Raw genomic sequence first — 18657 nt, 5'->3', positions numbered from 1 at the left:
AAATGACCTTGAACTCAAAACCCTTCTGCTTCAGCCTCTCCAGTGTTGGGATTATAGGCGTGTGTCCCTGAATCTCGCTTTCTCTTTATCCTTAAACCATGTTAGGACTGTTGATGTCTAGTCATTTTCAGTCCAGTTAATTAAAATAGAAGCAACCCAGTATGTAAAAATGTAATTTCATGTAATTCCTTTTGGACTGAAGAGAAAATCAACTAGTAAAAGAGTTCCAAGTTGTCTGCAAAATGAAAAAAAAAAAAAGTTCTTAAAAACTGATAAATAACTCCTGAGCTAATATTACTTTATTTTTAGTATTCTACTTTGTTATTATTCCTGCGATATTGGTTAGTCACAACAGAAAAACATGTCAAATAATTGGAAACTAAAAATAAGTAATGTAAATTCCTCCATATTTTTCAAAGAAGCTAGCTCCTGGAATAGAAAGAATGACTTGGTATAATGGCTAGGAAAGGGTACTCCTAAGGAGGAAAGGACAGGAATGAAGGTGAAGTGTGAACATGATCTAGAGACCCTCATCATCCAGCTTGCATTCATTAGTGGCTTCATAGTGTGCACTGGTGAGAAAGATGCTCTGTAGAAGAGACCGTCAGCTTGGGAAAGGCTTCAATTCCAGGCTGAGAAATCAAGCCTTTGTCAATGGGCTGATGGTTTTACAATGGGATTGGCCCTTTGAAAACCCAGCCAGAAACTATATAGAAGCTTGATTAGAGTCAAGGATGGTTTGTTTAAAAACAAACAAACAAACAACAACAACAACAAAAACCCAGTTAATTAGCATAGCATACATTAACTAATGCAGAAGGATGGGTTTCATTGTGACATTTTCTTACATGCATGTGGTATATGCTTTGTATTTATGCACTCCATTGCCCTCTCTTACTCTTCCCGCATCCTCCCCTCTTCCCTGTCAGTCTCTAATGATGGACTTAATGAAGATGATTCTTCATGAGGCAATCTTGCAATAGACAAACAATGACATAGATGTAACCAAGAGTAGACACTAGAAATAGAAAGAAAGGGTAGTGCCACTGTGGCTGGCCTTGCTAGAAGCCATCTGTTTGTAGACCTGGTTTTGCATTCTTCAGATTCCACACACTGAGAGCTGAAGCAAGAATTCTATAGCCAGTGCTTCTGCCAGTGATGAGTCTGCTGGACTGAGTAAACTAAAACAGTAATGAGCAGTAATAGTATAATAATAATAATAATAATAATAATAATAATCTGTTTGTTTTTCAGGACCCCTTTGCATTATGCAGCTGCAAATTGTCATTTCCACTGTATTAAAGCATTAGTGACCACAGGAGCCAACGTTAATGAAACAGATGACTGGGGACGAACAGCTCTGCACTATGCTGCTGCGTCAGACATGGATAGAAAGTAAAAATAGCCTTGCTTGTGCTTCATCTTGGGGTAGAGCCAGAGGGGAGGACTTAACGTTTTATTTACACTGCCTGCCAAAAACTGCAGATGAGGACTCTCTCATTCAGAGTGGAGGATCATCCACACCCCAGGCTTCCTCATTCTCTCTCTTTAGGTTTGATTGTTATATGTCATTGCACGGTTTTCTCTCTTCTCTGCTTTTGCGTTAAATACCAAGTAGAGCTGTCAAGTCCAGGCTTTTCAGTTCAGGCTCTGGAAATCTGTTGGAATTTATTTGGCATACACAATAGTTTCCATCATTGCCGCTTAAATGCTTCATGGGCTAATATATATGTCCTGTGTGAAAACATACCCACCATTGCATAATCCCTTCAAATGCAGCCCTGCTGTGATGACATTAGACACTCTTCTTCCCAACTTGGGCATGAATACTCATTCAGCAGCTGCAGAAGGGGAATTTCTTTTTGGTATTCCTTCCTTCCTTCCTTCATGCCTTCCTTCCTGCCTTCCTTTTTTACATTCCAATCCCAGTTCCCCCTCCCTTCTCTCCTTCCAGTTTCCCCACTTCCCCCCTCACCTTGGAGAGGGTAAATCCTCCCCTAGGAAGTCTACTAAGTCTGTCCCATCATCTCACTGAGGCAGGACCAAGGCACCTCTCCACCCCCACACCCTTGTGTCTATGCTGAGCAAGGTATTTCTCCATATAGAATGGGCTCCACTAAGTCAGTTTGTACATCAGTGTTAGATCTCAGACCCACTGCCAATGACCTCATATATTGTCCCAGTTACCCTATGGTCACCTATATTAAGGGAGTCTAGTTTGGTCTTATGCAGACTCCCCATTAGTCTCTCACTAACTCGGGTCAGCTGATTTTGTGGGTTTCCCCATCATGGTCTTGACTCCTTTGTTCATATTATTGCTCCTCCCTCACTTTGATTGTACTCCAGGAGCTTGGCCCAGTGGTTAGTTGTGAATTTCCAAATCTTCCATCTGTTTCTGGCAGAGGGTTCTAGCTCTCTGGGGCTGTGGGTTGTAGGCTGGCTATCTTTTGCTTTATGTCTAGTATCCACTTATGAGTGAGTACACACTATATTTGTCTTTCTGGTTTTGAGTTTTAGAATGTCATTGTTTCTTACCACTAAGTAGTACTCCATTGTATAAATATATCACATTTTCTTTATCCATTCTTCATTTGAGAGGGATCTAGGTTGTTTCCAAGATCTGGTTATTATGAATAATGTTGTTATGCACATAGTTGAACAAATGTCCTTGTGATGTGAGGGTGTCTCCTTTGGGTATATGCCCAAAAGTGATATTGCAGGGTCTTGAGGTAGGTTGATCCCTAATTTTCTAAGAAATCGCCATACTGATTTCCACAGGAACTGTACAAGTTTGCACTCCCACCAGCAATGGAGGAGTGTAGAAGAGGAATTTCTTATTCCAAACATGTTTGGACTATAGGTGACTAGGCATGGGAAGCAAACATCACTGAACCACTGCAAAGGGGAAAGGGGGTAGGGTCCCGCAGTTTATGGAGTTCTTAAATCATAGGAAGACTGATGAGTTTGCATGACGACTGTTGAATTATTTGCTGCCCCCTGTGTTGCATTTGGTTCTGGGTTAGTACTGATAGCTTCTTTTCCAGAAAAATGACATTTAAACATTTAATTTTAATGTGTAAGTAAGCTAAGCATATACTTTTCTACTGGGCTATACCACAAGCCCTTCTGAACATTTGGGATGGTGATCCAAGTAAGAAATACATCATTTATATGTTGTGATCCATTGTTTAAAATAATATGTATGAAAAGCCAGGTATAGTGGCACACACTTGGAATCTTGGCATTTAGCAGGTGGGAGTGAGGGGGATCAGGAATTCAAGTTCATCCTCTGATACACAGAAAGTTTGAGGATAGCGTAGGCTACATGAGATCCTGTCTCAAAAGACAAACAACAGCTATACATATACATACAGAAACACACTCACACAGCTTGGAGCTCTCTCAGTCAGTAGAGTGTTTTCCACACAAACATGAGGTCTGAATTTCATATCCAGGACCCACATAAAAGTATCCAGGTATCTAGCCGGGCTGGAGAAAGGTTTATTAGTTAAGACTGCTTGCTGCTCTTCTTGAGGACCTAAGCTTGGTTGGTTCACAGTAACATGTAATAAATACCATCTCTAAGGGATCTCACCCACATGAACACTTGCACACATGTGACTTTTACCAACACAGGCATATAGATACACATACATTTTAAAAAATAAATCTCTTTTAGAAAATCAGCATGGTAACAGCATGATGACCAGTCTAGCCTCCTAGATGACCTGCAGAGCAATGAGCAACACTGTCTCAAAAACCCAGCTGAATGGCTCTTAAAAAAGAGGCCTGGAGTTGACCTCTGACCTCCACATACATGTGTGCACACAAGCAATCTCCTACATGAACACACACAACCCCACTTCATTTTGTGTTTGCGTAAATGTGTTTCTAATAAGAGGTCACACTTGGCATCTCAGCATGCAGGTTATTAATTGAGCAATGCTGTGCATTAGGGAAAGATGGGCTGCAGGAAGGGCAAGGAAGAAAGTGTGCTTCATGTTTTAAGGGCTAGAAGGGAAAATCTAGGAGGTGACAGTCAGGATCCCTCATAGGAAGAGAAATGCTAGGCTGGACAGAAAGTGTGAGGGTGTGGTAGCAGGTGGAGGTGCCTGAGCTAAGTTGTTTCTTGGAACTTAGAACTTGGAAAGTTCTAGGGTGCCTATATAGTGGTAGGCAGCTTGATTCGTCTGCTTTTCATCACACAGCTAGGGAGAAGTTTTAGGAAAGTGATGTTCTCAGTTGATTCCATGAAAGAGATTTCCTAGATGCCTTGGAGAGAACCAATGTATGTCCATTTGGGTTGGGATAAAATCACCGAGATGTATTTGTGCAAAAACTGTCAACAATCTTTAATTAAAATTTGTTTTTGTTTTTTTCTTTTATCTTATGCTGAGAAGTAAGATGATCTTAGGAAACGCCCATGACAATTCTGAAGAACTTGACAGAGCCAGGGAGATGAAGGAAAAAGATGCTGCCCTGTAAGTTTCCTCTGGGCGTAAGATGAGGTGCCACATTCTTTGGTTCCTCTGGGTCACCGCACACCTGTCTTCCTACTGGGATTTTCCTTGGGGATCCTGAGAAAGGGGGAGGATATAGACTCACCTTTAACACATCCATCCATTCTACTGTTCTTATACGTGGACCTCTTTGTAAAATCATGAGCTTGCTTTGACTACCATTGTGAGGAGCCAGCAGCCTTAGGTCTTAAATATAACTGACTCGGTCATGTATCGTATACCACGGGGGACATGGAAAGCCTCCACTTGCGACCTTAGGTTCCATATTGATGACCTAAGGGTAACTATTTCACAGATTCTGTAAATAAAGTTCTTCAGACCCTTCTGTGTAATTCCTATCAGACCCTTGACTTACAGATAACCTCCTACTTCTTGTAAACACCTACCTCTGACCATACTGCCCCATATTGACTTCAGACAGGGAATTCACTCTTGCTGTGAAAGGGCCTGGAGTATTTGCCATCACTACAAACAGATCAGGACAGAGATCCCTGACAGTGGTGAGCCCAACACTTGGTGCAGTGAACACATTTGCCCACTTTGGACCACATCCCTCGGGGGATACAATGCTCTGAGAGTGCAGGCATGTTTATCCTCTCCTCAAGTTACCTCAGGAATGAGTTTCTGTGCCAGAATGCTTGTGTTCACTCCAAGGCCTTCACATTGCCTACTCTAATCCACTCCCTACCGCCTCGTGTCTAAAATGTTACAGGTTATAGGACATAACTGAGTATTTCTGGGATAGAGACAGACAGTGCCATGAGTAAAACAGAGTGACCAAGTTTCACCTTAATACAATTAAATTTAAAATAATAATGTTTAAAAAATAGAGAATGCCTCGCTTTCTCCATTGATTTGCAGGCTTGCCCTGTGCCAGCCCAGGCTCACTGGTGACTAGAGGAAGGGCCATGAATAACCACACCCCTCTCTCTACATCAGGGGCCTAATGTTCTGTTGATCTTGTATCTCAGGTGGCTGGCAAGAGCTGCTAATCCTCCCTGGGAGTAAGAAGGATGATCCTCACCAGTTGAGCATGGGGTCTGTTTTTTTTTTTTTTCCCTTAGGAGCTATGTGGAGATTACCCAAATTCCACATTGCTTCTGTTGCTGTATCTGTACAGTTGTCATCTTGTTTAGCTATGTACTGGACTAAATAATTCTCTGGGAGGAATTATTGTTTTCCAAATTATAAATTGAGCTTATCAAATTATTTTTTTTTGCAACCCATTCAGAGACTGGAGCTTGTCTGTTCATTTATTGCTATTCCTGGTGAATGATTTATATAAGAGCTACATTCAGTTTATAGTGAGTCATGCACAAGATCCTGTCCATGGAAATTTAATTACCCAAATAAAAAAGTACTTCCTTTTAAGGTATGAAGGACCAAAGACAGCACGAGAGCAGAGCTTTAATGAGAGTTTGATTTATTTTGGAGCATTTTACAGATAAATACAGCAAGTGATTGGGTTTACAAAATTTATCTTTGGTCAGTTTTCTAAATATTAAAGAAACAGTTTGTCTTTTTATCTCTTTGGCTTTCAACCAAAAGGTAGGTAAATGCAACTTCAAAGTTTGTGAAGAAACTATAGAAAGCCCCCACGAGAAAAATCTTAGTTAATGGGGAGGTTTAGATTTAAAATCTTAAAACGCTGAGAGCCACACATGGGTTGGTGGCTCATGCTTGTAATCCCAGGACTGGAGGGAGAGGGAGAAGGATCAGGAGTCCAAAGTCATCCTCAAATACATAGTGAGTTTGATGCCAGCCTGGGCTGCATGAAACTCTGTTTCAAAAAAGCCAAAATTAATAAGCCTTGATGTAGAGTAAGAAATTGAATCAGCATGGACTTTTGGGGGACACATTTGTTTAGCTAGTTATTGCCCCTTGTAAAGCAAAGACAAGACTACCCAGTACATCTCTGGGTTCTGGGGTTCTAGAACTTGGGGCTCTTCAGCAAAGGTTGAGGTAAACCCCTCCCTCTGCCAAGTGTGTCCAGCCTTTTGATATTGCAAACACAAATCTGTCATTGTAGAAAACCCTCACAATGTTTTAAATCAGTGTTCTTTTGTATTGGGCCACATTCTTAGCTATCCTTGGTTGTATGAAACTACAAGTTAGAGATGATTGTGTCCTATGTTGTCACTTTTTCAGAAAAAATGACTACTATGCCAGAAAAGACTTTGGAAATTCATAATTCCATCTAGTCTGCATTCCTGGTGGTGTGATTTAAGTTTCTCCCTTCAAGTGTAGTCACCGAATGAATTCTTTGTGCTTTTTAAATGTTTAGCCACTCTTTTGGTCTTTTTATTATTCAGTCTGCTCTGGGTTCTTCTTAATCTCTCAAACTTGCAATTCTTAGCATCTTGATCTTCATCTCCAATAGTGGTGTCAGAATAAGTCCCTTCTCTATTGTGTTTTTCCCAGCTGCAGTGGCCTGACCACTCCTTTATTACATTTGAGACTTGTGAACATGGAGATCTTAATCTTATTATTCAGTAATCTTGATGACAGATATGTCTCTACCTTGAGATGAGAACACTTAATTGCCCACTTGTTCCCAAAGCTTCCCCTGACTTCTAGGAGCATTATTTTATGATGAAGTAGAGCCAGATAAAGAGAGCATGTGCTCTCCTCCCACCCCAGCACATAGTGCTTTATTTTAATTGGCTCCTTACACATTTCCTGTCTCAGGTGCTTAGTGGAATGCTCATAACAGAGGGGTTTGCACTGACCATCCCTTCTGGTGCAGCAGCGTTTCTAAGCCCGTATCTTTATGCTTACAGCTGTCTAGAGTTTCTGCTTCAAAATGATGCAAACCCATCCATCCGGGACAAGGAAGGCTACAATAGCATCCATTATGCTGCTGCCTATGGCCACAGACAGTGTCTAGAACTGGTAAGTTGTCCGTTCATTTCTTTTTCAGACACGAGACTGACCCTGTCTGCCTGTTTTCATCCCCTAGGTCCTCTTCAGTTACTTTGGCTGCATATATAACACATTGCCCCAATGTCAGTGGCTGAACATAGAGCAGTGTTGCACTCTGCCTCCCTGTTTTTTTTTTTTTTTTTTGAGTGGAGACTTCTGGAATGGCTATGCTTAGTAGTTTAGGTTTCTGAAAGAGGTCAGGTGCTGGGCTAGCATAGTCTCAAGGGCTGTTCTCTCCATAGCATCACCTGGGCTAGAAGGTACAAACGGACAATCTTCCTAAGGCGTGTGTTAGCCCCATGTGTTCTTTTCCCCCATTACCCTCCCCTGTCTTCCCATATACTTCTCCCAGATATCTATCTCCTCTTCACACATTGCCCCCTTTATAATTTTGCTGTCTAGCCAGGTTGGTCTCAAACTTTCAATCCCCCTGCTTCTACCTCTTCAGTGCTGGGATTGTAGCCGTGCCGCACTACTCTCCGGAGTTTTTCTATGTTGTTCTAGTATAACTGGATATCGTACATGGTGGCTCAAGATCCAGGCATCCACCAAGGGGGAAGGGAAAGAAGGGGAAGAAGGAAGGCTCTCTTTGAAAACTACTTGAAGTTTCTCTGGTGTATCCACTTCTTGAGTGGTCCTAAAATATAGAGAGGCAAAGAAAAGCATAAAGTGCTGGCTCCACAGGAGATCTAAGAAGCCAGTGGTTTCAGGACCCTGGGCACTGGTTGTGCTCACTGGCCAGTGAGCAGCCACTATTCATGCAGGTCATAAGGCATTAACTAGTTTATCCAAAGTTATGGCATGGTCTTTGGAAGAATGAAGACTAGTAATGGGGCATTTATGAGTTCTGACTTTTGTGTGTTGACTTTTTTTTTAATTGAAAATAGATTCTCCCCCTGTGCAATTTATCCCAAGCAGTTTCCTCTTCTCCACTCACCTTTTCCCCCAGATACTCTCTCCTCCATTTTCTCTTCAGAAAAGAGCAGACCTCCAAGAGACAATAGCCAAACAGGACAGAACAAAATAATAAGACAAGGCAAATGCTCTCATAGTGAGGCTGGACAAGGCAACCCAACAGGAGGGATAGTATCAAGAGCAGGCAAAAGGGTCAGAGATACACCAAGTTCTAATTGGAAAGGAATTGGTTATTCACCAAACTATACACTACCTCCCATCACAGATTAACGCTTCTGCAAGCCTTTCAAACACAGAGCTGCTGCTTGGTAGAAGCTGGTTAGGATGAGGCAATGTCATCTTTGCCTCTTAACTCTAGCTTTGCAGGAGTGCCTGCCCTACACCGATGAGCAAATATGACTTTGTGCTTAGACCGCATATGTGAAAAGCTCGTCCCAAAGTGTGTGTGCATGTATGAATGTATGTGCATGTATTGTCACTACTGGGAAGTGAGGACTTACGTTGTAATTACTCACTGTGAGGCTGTCTTCTGAAATCTGCACCAGACACAGCTGTTGTTAATTGCTTTTCTCTCAGAAAACCATATGCCATAATTGGAAATATGAACTTTTATTACAAAGTTTGTTATTATCTCTTAATAACATGTGCTGCTCAATGGAGCTATAATGAGTTACCTTCAGTCCTGTAGCGCAGAGTACAATGTTCTAGAAACACCTTCTTTCTGTCGAGTAATGTGCTGCGTGCATTGTCTTCCTTTTTCAGGAATACCATTTTAGGATCATTATTTCTTTTCTCAGACAAGAAAGGTTTTCTGTCCACAAGACAAAAAAGGCATGGCTGTTTGATTGGATCAACTCTTGCCTTTGTATTTACAGAGGTGAATACATGGAGATTAGGAATAGTCAATAGTGGGTGGGGGAGTATTAATTGATCTTCATTTATGCTGTCAGTTGAATCAGCCTAGATTATCAATATAAATGGTAGATATGTCATCCTTGTTTACTTTAAGAAAGAAGCTCCGTGAGTTGTTTATCACACGAATAGGGTTTCCCGAACAGTCATTGTTGGATGGAAAACTTTATGAGTTCCCATTTTGGAGTGCATCTTACAGTTCCTCTTGGGTGCTGTTTGTCCTAAGCAAGCTGTGGACTTTCTCACAGCCCCCCCCCCCCACATCGCCAAATCAAAACAAAACAGAGCCAGAGACTGGCCCTGCAATCTCTCCACCACCAGATGTAGAGCACTAAGCCAGACATTTGCAGCCATCTTACCCTCCTGCCAGCTCACCCAACAGGAACCAGTTTGGGAAGGAGATGGTACAGGATGAAGGTTCCATAAGGAGAAAAGACAGAATAGGGTCATCTCTGGGACAAGTGTTAAATGAAGGAGTAAGGTGGGTTTTGCTTTGTTTGCTTTTATGGGGAAGCATTTCTAATTTTCCCTCTAGGATTCCCTTGGGGATCTAGGGCCACCATAGTCTCTAAAATCCCCATTTCCTTAGGAACTAGAAGTTGGGAGGGCAAACCAGTGATCTACTGTGCACAGGGGTAGATTTCTGTGATTCACTGTCATGCCAAATACCCCTCACCTCAGTAACAAACACCCTATCTTCTTGACAAGTTGGCCCTGACTCCCAGGCAGGTTTTCCCATGAGAAGCCCTGTTTAATGGAACACTAGTCACCTACTAGAGTCTCTGAGAAAACATCAAGAGCCCGTTCTTTACATTCCCAGTCTGTGCTCTGGCCTGTAGAGGGAGCAGACAGCATAAATGAATACTTTCTACTAGACCACACTTTTTCTTTTGGGAGCTGCAGTGAGATGAAGGAGGGCAAGTGGCCATTGGAATTAGCTGACTTTTGTACAATTGTGACATTTACTCCTAGCCCCTTGTCTTAGCTAGCTGATCTATTACTGTGTTTATGCATATCGCTAAATATGCATCATTAAATTTTATGCATATGTATAAATGACTGACATTTAACTTAGTCCACATTTGCTTGGCATGCATGGTTTTTTGGTTCTTGTCTGTGATTAAAAGCTTATAATTTGTAAACCATATTTTGTTTTCAATTTATTTTGCTGTAGTCAAGATGGAACAGAAATTACATTAGCTGTTTTAACTCGATTTTCTGTATTTAGGCTGATTTTGAGCTAGTTCCAAAACAAAAAGCTCCTAGAGAATGATATATTCTTGTCTTGACAGACTAGTCAGGTTCAGAACTCCAGTCTGCCCACCTATTTAGGCCAGTGTTCTCATAGCTTTTGATCAAGGATTTCTGCCCTGAGCTTGCTCCAAAAATCTGCCCAACAATGTGTACAACAAACCACGATTAGTCAAATTCAACTGGGCTCAGACTACCAAGGCAGAGCAGAGGGTTTGTGTCTAATAAAGCACCTTGTGTATAAATCAAATGTTTACTTGAGTGGAGGAGAGGACCTGGCAAAGAGCTCAGGCCCCTGTGTACAGTGCGTTCAGACTGACTAGAAAGAGAGAAATTTGGGAAGCGTGCCCCTATTTGGAAATTCAGTTTCTGATGGCATACTAGTTTTCTTTTACAATATTGAGCATTTCTCTGTGAACCTAAAGACACTTATGGCTTTGTTACTTTCAAAGTGGAAAAACATGTCTTCCAGTGTAATTACATAAATTGCCTACACAGTCTTAGAAAACAGTTTGGAAACTAGAATTCCAGATCAAATTCAGTCCAGGAATTTGCTAAGCTTAATCACTTTGAATTTGGCTGCTTCCCTGGATCTCCTGTGAACTTGAACTTTGACAATAAGAATATGTGGGGTAGCAAACAATCACTGCACGTACACTTAGGAGTTCTGGGATTCTTTAAGGAGAGCTGTGTTTTGGGCAACTGAAAACAAAATCATGCTATATTCATATGTTTACCATAGACTTGAACATTGTTAGGAACTGGCTCTGAATAAATTCGCCTGTCTGTATAGAATGCATTTCAGTGTTGGATTAAGCTTTGTGATACTAAGAAAGTGGGGTTTAAAGGAGTTTTTTTTTTTTTTTTAAGAAATAAATGTTATGTTACGAAACAGTCACATCTAAAGGAATGGTTGTCTGAAGATACCCAGTGGATTTGAACCCAAATCCCCAACAAACCTCTGATTACTTTTTCTGTCCCCAGAGGTGCTATGAACTGGTCTTAGAGTATGTGGCTTTGAGCTGGCAGGCTATGTGAGAGCAGGGTTCTGTGGACCCCTGAGCACAGAAATGGTGGTGTGAACATTTTACCGTTGAACTCGTGGCAGATGGACACAGCTCTTTGGAGGAACTCTCTAAGTGAGGGGTTGGGGTGGACACAGATGTTTCTGATGCCACTAGCAGCCTCTCGCTGTTATGGGTGAGTTCACAAAAGTGAGGTGTAAATCTATATTCAGAGCAGCTGAATAGACAATTCAGCCAAGCGTCTGTCTGATGATTACAATGAGGCAGAATGATTTCACTATGAATCAGTCTGGCAGCTGATGAAAGAGCCACCCAACAAAACTTACTGAAATAAAGAACCTCAGCTTTACCTCCAGAGGAGGGTCCAGAACAGCTCAATTGTTTGTCTCCACATTGTTTCAGCCCACAGCCTGCTTACACACGTCTAAAGTCCGAGCTGGGAAAGGAAGGAAGCTTTTTTTTTTTTTTTTTTTTTTTTTTTTAAGTTTAGCTGTGCTATGGATGGCACCATCCCCCACAGTGGGGAGAAAGGCTGTCCTTCTTCTGACCAAAGACCAAACAAAGAAGCGCCAGTGAGATGGCATGGATGCCTATGCCTACAGTTCTATGCACTTTGGTGGGCACGGTGGTCTGGCATATGATAAGTCTAAGATGTCTTCAAGCAGAAGCTGCTTGCCAGGAGGTCATACAAATCCACCCATTGAAGGACCACCTTCATCAGTGGTGGGGAAAAGTGTCATATGTTCCCACTGCCCAGATGTGCATCAGAGGGACCTAAGACTCTCCTGAATCCCGCTGGAGAGGGTTGCTTGTGATAGTGGGGAGACTCAGGGTTCCGAGGACAGAGGAGAGAGGGTCTGTTACCAAGAGACAGGGGCCTCACTTAGAAAGAGGATGCTGCAGACAAGAGGAGAACCTACTGCAGCACCTGAAGAAAGGAATAGCATGAATGCCCTGGTGGGTCACCATTACCAAGGGTGTGTGCTGGCTGGCGAGACCATTGTCTCTGCTTCTATGAACCTCTTTTTCTTTCTATCCCCTTCAACCCTAGGGGAAGCAGACTTTAAGAGGATAAGAAATGGAGGGCTCCAGGCTAGGGGCAGAGAGGCTCCGCCGTGCCCCCTTCTCTCCTGCAACCTTTGGGGAGAAGAACCAATGTTGGGCAGCCTTCAGGGTTTGTGGTTCTTATACTGGCACAGACTGTTTAATTGCTGGTATGAAGCTATGTTTGTAATGGATATGCTTTGAGGAGATTTTATTATTTGTTAGATATTTTATCCCAGTTGGCAGGAAAGGGAGTCTTCAAGGTCTACAAACCTGGCTAATATGTAAAACTGGTCCAAAGACAGTCGGCAAATTTTACACACACACACACACACACACACACACACACACACACACACACACACACACAGAGAGAGAGAGAGAGACACCCTCTGTAATTATTTCTAGGTGTATAGTGAGCACTAAGGGATTCAAATAGACATTACTGCTTCTAATGGGGATGCTTCTAAAGACCTGGAGAAAAAAATCAAGATTTCTTAAGAATGGTATAGTTGAAATGTGAACCGAAAAACAAAGTTAATCTGGTTTGTCCTTGCTTTCTCCTACCCTGTCTCATCTTCTCTCCCCTGTCTTCATAATGTTATCGCTGTGGCAAAACCCCATGACCAAGGCTACTTAGAGAAGAAAAAGTTTACTGGGACTTAGAATTTCAGATGGTGAACCCATGAGCATCATGGTGGCGAGCATGGTAGCACACAGGCTTGACACTACAGCCATAGCCGAGAGCTTCAAATCACCTACAAACAGGAGGCAGAAAAGGCTAACTGAGAATAGCAGACTTTTGAAACCTCAAAGCCCAGCTCTAGTGAAACACCACCTCCAAGGCCACACCTCCTCCAACAAGGCCATACCTCCTCCAACATGGCCACACTTCATAATCTTTCCCAAACAGTTTTACCAACTGGGAATCAAACATCCAAATATCCAAGCCTATGGAAGACATTCTCATTCAAACCACCATGCCCCCTCAATTAAAAACCTATTAGGCAGCATCCAGCAACAGAAAGAAGACAATGACCTAGTTGGGGCTGGGCCCAGGAGGATGTCAGGAAGACATCCCAGGAAGGATTGGAACCCATTCAAAAGCAGTGACCTACATGAATGTATTTGTTACTTTTCTCATGGCTATATCAAAATACTTGACAAAGACAACTTAAGAAGGTTCACAGTTTAAGAAGGGATCCAGTTCATCATGTTAAGAAAGGCACTGACTCAGGAGAGAGGATGGTTAGTCACATTGTGTCAGTGTCAGAGAATGGACTTGGAGTAGTGTTGCCTTATAAAACCTTAAGATGTGCTCCCAGTGATTCACTCCCTGCAGGGAGGCCTCATCTCTCAGGAAATCCAGCCAAGAGCCTATAGGCAGTATGTGGCCCAGGGTAACTATGAATGCACAGCAGCACAAAACCATCATCTTAAAACATTATGTGAATTTTGGGAGGGGGTAACTTGAATACACAGTTCTTAACCGTGAATGTTGTAGATAACAACATCATGTTGCAGTGCCATTCAAAGTAAGCATTCTCTCACAAACCACAGGCCATGGATTGAACACCTGTGAAAGTTACATAGCTGTCTTAGTTAGGGTTTCTATTGCTGTGAAAAGATATCATTTCCAGGGCAACTTTTTTTTTTTTTTTTTTTTTGAGTCAAAGCATTTTTTTAATTTAATTTATTATTTTACATGTCGATCCCAGTTCCCTCTCCCTCCCTCCCTTTTACCCTCTCTGCCCTCTCACATGCACCCTAACCACCCTCCCATCCCCCCCCCACCCCAATTCCATATGTAGGGGAATACCAGGGCAACATTTAATCAGCACTAGTTACAGTTCAGAGGATTAGACCATTATTGTCATGGAGGGTGGTGGGGCAATGTGCAGGCAGACATGGTGCTGGAGAAGAAGCTGAGAGTTCTACATCTTGATCTGCAGGCAGCAGAAGCAACTGTGTACTACACTGAGCAAAGGAGACTTCAAAGTGGGTCTCCACAGTGATACACTTCCTCCAGCAAAGCCACACCTACTCCAACAAGGCCACGCCTACTCCAACAAGGCCACACCTCCTAATAGTGCCACTCCCCTTCACAACAACAGCCATACACAAACAATGTTGGGACAGAGAGTTCAAACTGAATACATTATATAAGTTCTGCATTTTTAAAGTTTGTGCAGTCTTCTCTTGGCCCCAGATTCTTCACATTGATTTGGAGTAAAGAGTAAGTAGTAACCCAAAGAAATCATGTCATGCAAGCACATTCACTCTGAAATGAAGGAATTCTGTAATTATGATGATGTTTGTCAAGATTTCCTGTGTACTAGAGGCTGTACTTGCCACTATCAGTTAGTGAAGTTGGAGATCAAGGTGTACCTTTTAGCTTTTATAAGTTTTAAAACTGAGTTAGTCTTCATTATCAATCGTAAAAGATTAAGAACATTCTTTGTGAACTTGGAGTGTAAAGTCTGGGGGATTCACATTTGTCTACTATGACAGGTAGATCCAGTTAGACAAAGGGTTTCCTTCCTTCGTATGAGAGCCAAAGGAAGTGAGTTAAATCCAATGTGTTCATCTTGTGACTTCAGTTGATCTCTCTTACTCAAGTCCCTTTCCTGGCCATTCAGAATACACCAACCCCTTGTCCAGAAGGCTTATCTGCTAGTTGGGACAGGATATCTCGAAGGCCACCTCCCCAGTGATACCAGTGCCCCCCCATAAGGAGTAAGGTTTTTCTGCCCCACTGGTCTTGTCCCACCACCGCGCCAGCCCCAGTTAACACACAGAGACTATGTATTTGATATAATCTATTGGCCAGGTACTTGTTTCTTATTGGCTAGCTTTGTCTTAAGTATTAACCCATTTCTGTTAATCTATTATTTCCACAGGCTCTTACCGGGGAATGGGGCCTGCATCTCATCTCCCCAGTCTCTCCATGCTGACTCCTCCTTAGTCCTTCATTTTCCTCCTTGTCTCCTAGTCCTGCCTATCTTGCTTTCCTATTGGCCAATAATGCTTTATTCAGTAACCAATATGACATCTCCCATCATCTCCTCTTTTCTGTCTAAATAAAAAGAAGGGTAAGAAGGGTTTTAACTTTAACATAGCAAAATATATAACACAACAGTTATCAAGTAAGAATCACAGATAACAATATTTAGTCCATTAACATTTAGCAAGATTAAAAGAAACTATTCTATTTTCTATCCTATATTTGTGAGTCTAATGTCCTATATGTAACTTATCTTTAAGCCTAACCAAGGAAAACTATAACTATAACTATCTGTCTTTAACTCCTTCAAAGACCACAGAAGGATAATATATAAACTCTAGAAATGACAGAGACAACTCACCTTGTCAGTCACCTGAAGTTCTTTTGTAATCTTCCATCTCCATCCGATAGGCCATAGTGCGTCTGGCAGACTCTTCAGCAAAGCAGGAAACTTTAAACTGTCTTCTTGTATTGGCAGTTTGTCAGTCACTTTTCTCTGTGTCCTGTAGACTGTCTGGCAGACTCTTCCATGTAGCAATGTCCTCTGTAGCAATGTCCATCTTGAATTAGCAGTCACTTTTCTGTGGGTTCTGCATGTCCAGTTTATACAGCATAAAGTCAAACAGTCCAGACAAAAGCAGTATCTTGTCCAAATGGCTAGTCTTGCCATACTGGAAGTAAACTCCATAATGAGTTTCTTCAATGTCCATCTTCCTTTTTGACTCAGGTGGTGTTGCCAGGAGCATTTATGTCTCACTGTCAAGAAAACCCTAAACCATTTTAAATGTCATATTCTGTAGGTCTTTGAAAGGTTTGAAGAATTCCTATCTATCTCAAATACATCTCTGTGTATCTTGAAAAACTAACTAACTTAACTCTAAGCTTTGACTATCATAGGTAATTATCTATAATCTGTACTAAATTATACATTACATTCCTAAATGAGCTATATAAACATAATACCTAAATAAGAGGGGAAATATACATATCACAAAATTGACTTAAATTTGTATCAATAAATGAAAATCCATTCCAAAACAAAGTATTCATATCTATTCATCTGTTTAGGTTGTAAGTTATTTCTCCCTGAATAAACATCTATTCGGCCTATTTGTTTATCTTGATCCTTATTTAACCACATTACACCCCCCCACACACACACACACTTTTTTCTACAGTTGATGGAAACTTAACTCTTAGAAGAATCAGGCAACTTCTTCCAAGGCATGGCTTCTCTTACATTAGCCAACTACATAGCTGTTTTTAGAAGTGTGGAGTGGATTTAGAGGAATGTATTGAGGACTGTGGTTAGCACAGGAAAATGTTACACATGGGCATAACTTTCAAAGAAATCAGAAACTAGTTTGGAAAATAAAACCATACCACATAAATATTGGTTCAAAATATTATCCACACCTCCAAGTTTTTCACAGGGTAATAATAGAATTATAATAGCTACCCCTGGCTCTTTGTGTGGTCCCACCATTTGCTGTTCTATGTGGCTCTGCTCCAGGTCTTGCAAAGAGCTTTGGCATGTCACCATATGGTCTATACATTTTTCCCCCAAACATAGCATGGTTATAACTATTTCCTTCCTCTCTTCCCATGTCTTCTGTGATGGTATGTCCATCTGTGGTGGTATGTCCAATTACTGTTTGCATTTCAAAAACTGTTTGGCTATAGATGTTCAGAAAAGATACTACTCCTATCATATCTAGCCCATGAGAAGGCAGACAATTCCAGAGTGTAGAATTTTCACTAAACAATCTCCTGCAGCTAGCTGGCCCCCACCACTGCCACACACCTGACAGTTCCGCCTGAGCCTGTGGGAGCTTGGCCAAGTGGTGGTGGGTGAATCTGGAATGCATTATGCTGACTGAAATAAGCCAGACACAGAAAGGTACAACATAATACAAACTTACTTATGGATGGAATCTAAAAATACTGAACTCATAGAAACAAAGTTTTCAAGAGCTTGGAGTCAGGGAAAATGGGAGGTGTTAGTCAGGTTGCACAGTTAGAGTTATTCAGGATTCTGAAAAATCTGTTGAACAGCATGATGACTATAGTTTTGGAGTACATAAAACTTGTTCCACACACACATGCATGCATATACACATCCATCCATGCATACATACATACATATAATCACACATGCACATGAACACACCCACTCACACACAGAGACACTCGTGAGGTGGTGGAAATTTAGCAGTTCAGTGTGTATACATATGTTTTTGTTAATTTCACTTTAGTAAAACTGAGCAAACAATATAAGAAAATTGTCTATCACAGTGCCTGGTACATGAGAGATAAGTAGCAGCTGTTGTTATATATTCATTGTCTATAATTTAAAGAGTTCCCTCATCTCCTGCACACTGTGCCATATCTGTGAATATCTAAACAATGGAAAAATGCTGTGTCTGCAGTCTTACTGTCTAGCAATGGGAGCCAGCATGTAAATAAATAACTATGATAAAGAAAGTTGTTTCTTTATTGGGATTCTGTATTCCTGTTATTTTTATCACTATTTGGATAAAACAGGAGTCCCAGCAACGGTGGGAGATGGTGTGAGAGTTTTGTGGTTAATGAGATGCTTGCTGACTCCTGTCAGCATAATGTGTTTGCTAAGCACATCTCTTTATAGTTCTCCATGTCTCGTCACCATGGAATAGCGGCATGACACTGGAAATGAACTGACTGAGGATGAGTGTGGGGTGTCTGAGCTTGGTTGGGAAACTCAATGAGGCCTTGATTTATGAGATTCCAAAGAACCTGTTTCATAATGGCTTCTTTGATTTTGATGATAGCTACAAGGCCCACTAAATGAAATGAATGGTTGTGAGTGAAACAATACATTGGAGCCAAGAGGATATAGATGCTGTACCTAAACTCACGCTGCTGATCCCACCACCATCTGGGACCAGCCATTCATAAAAGATTCCGTGTTAGGCAGGCACATATCTGAATATGTGTGTCAGGTCTCTCCCATCTGCTTTGATTTTTGCCAAAGATAATAACAGCTTTCTTACCAACTTCCATGAATCTGTGCTGATTCTTTTAA

General features: G+C 41.5%; 1 protein-coding gene across 4 annotated transcripts in view; it reads left to right on the top strand.

The window, feature by feature from the left end:
- The window catches only part of Ankrd44 (ankyrin repeat domain 44), a 255233-nt gene that overhangs the window by 174989 nt on the left and 61587 nt on the right, over positions 1–18657 (top strand). For all 4 annotated transcript variants that reach the window (XM_051190211.1, XM_051190209.1, XM_051190210.1 and 1 more), the window contains exons 14-16: positions 1255–1395; positions 4401–4481; positions 7301–7412. In XM_051190211.1, coding sequence (XP_051046168.1) covers positions 1255–1395; positions 4401–4481; positions 7301–7412 — 334 coding nt within the window. The remainder of the gene's footprint in view (positions 1–1254; positions 1396–4400; positions 4482–7300; positions 7413–18657) is intronic.

Source organism: Phodopus roborovskii, unplaced genomic scaffold (genome assembly GCF_943737965.1).
Source record: "Phodopus roborovskii unplaced genomic scaffold, PHOROB, whole genome shotgun sequence".
NCBI lineage: Eukaryota > Metazoa > Chordata > Mammalia > Rodentia > Cricetidae > Phodopus > Phodopus roborovskii.
Note: the sequence above shows the minus strand (reverse complement) of the source record. Positions and strands in the feature narration are given on the sequence as shown.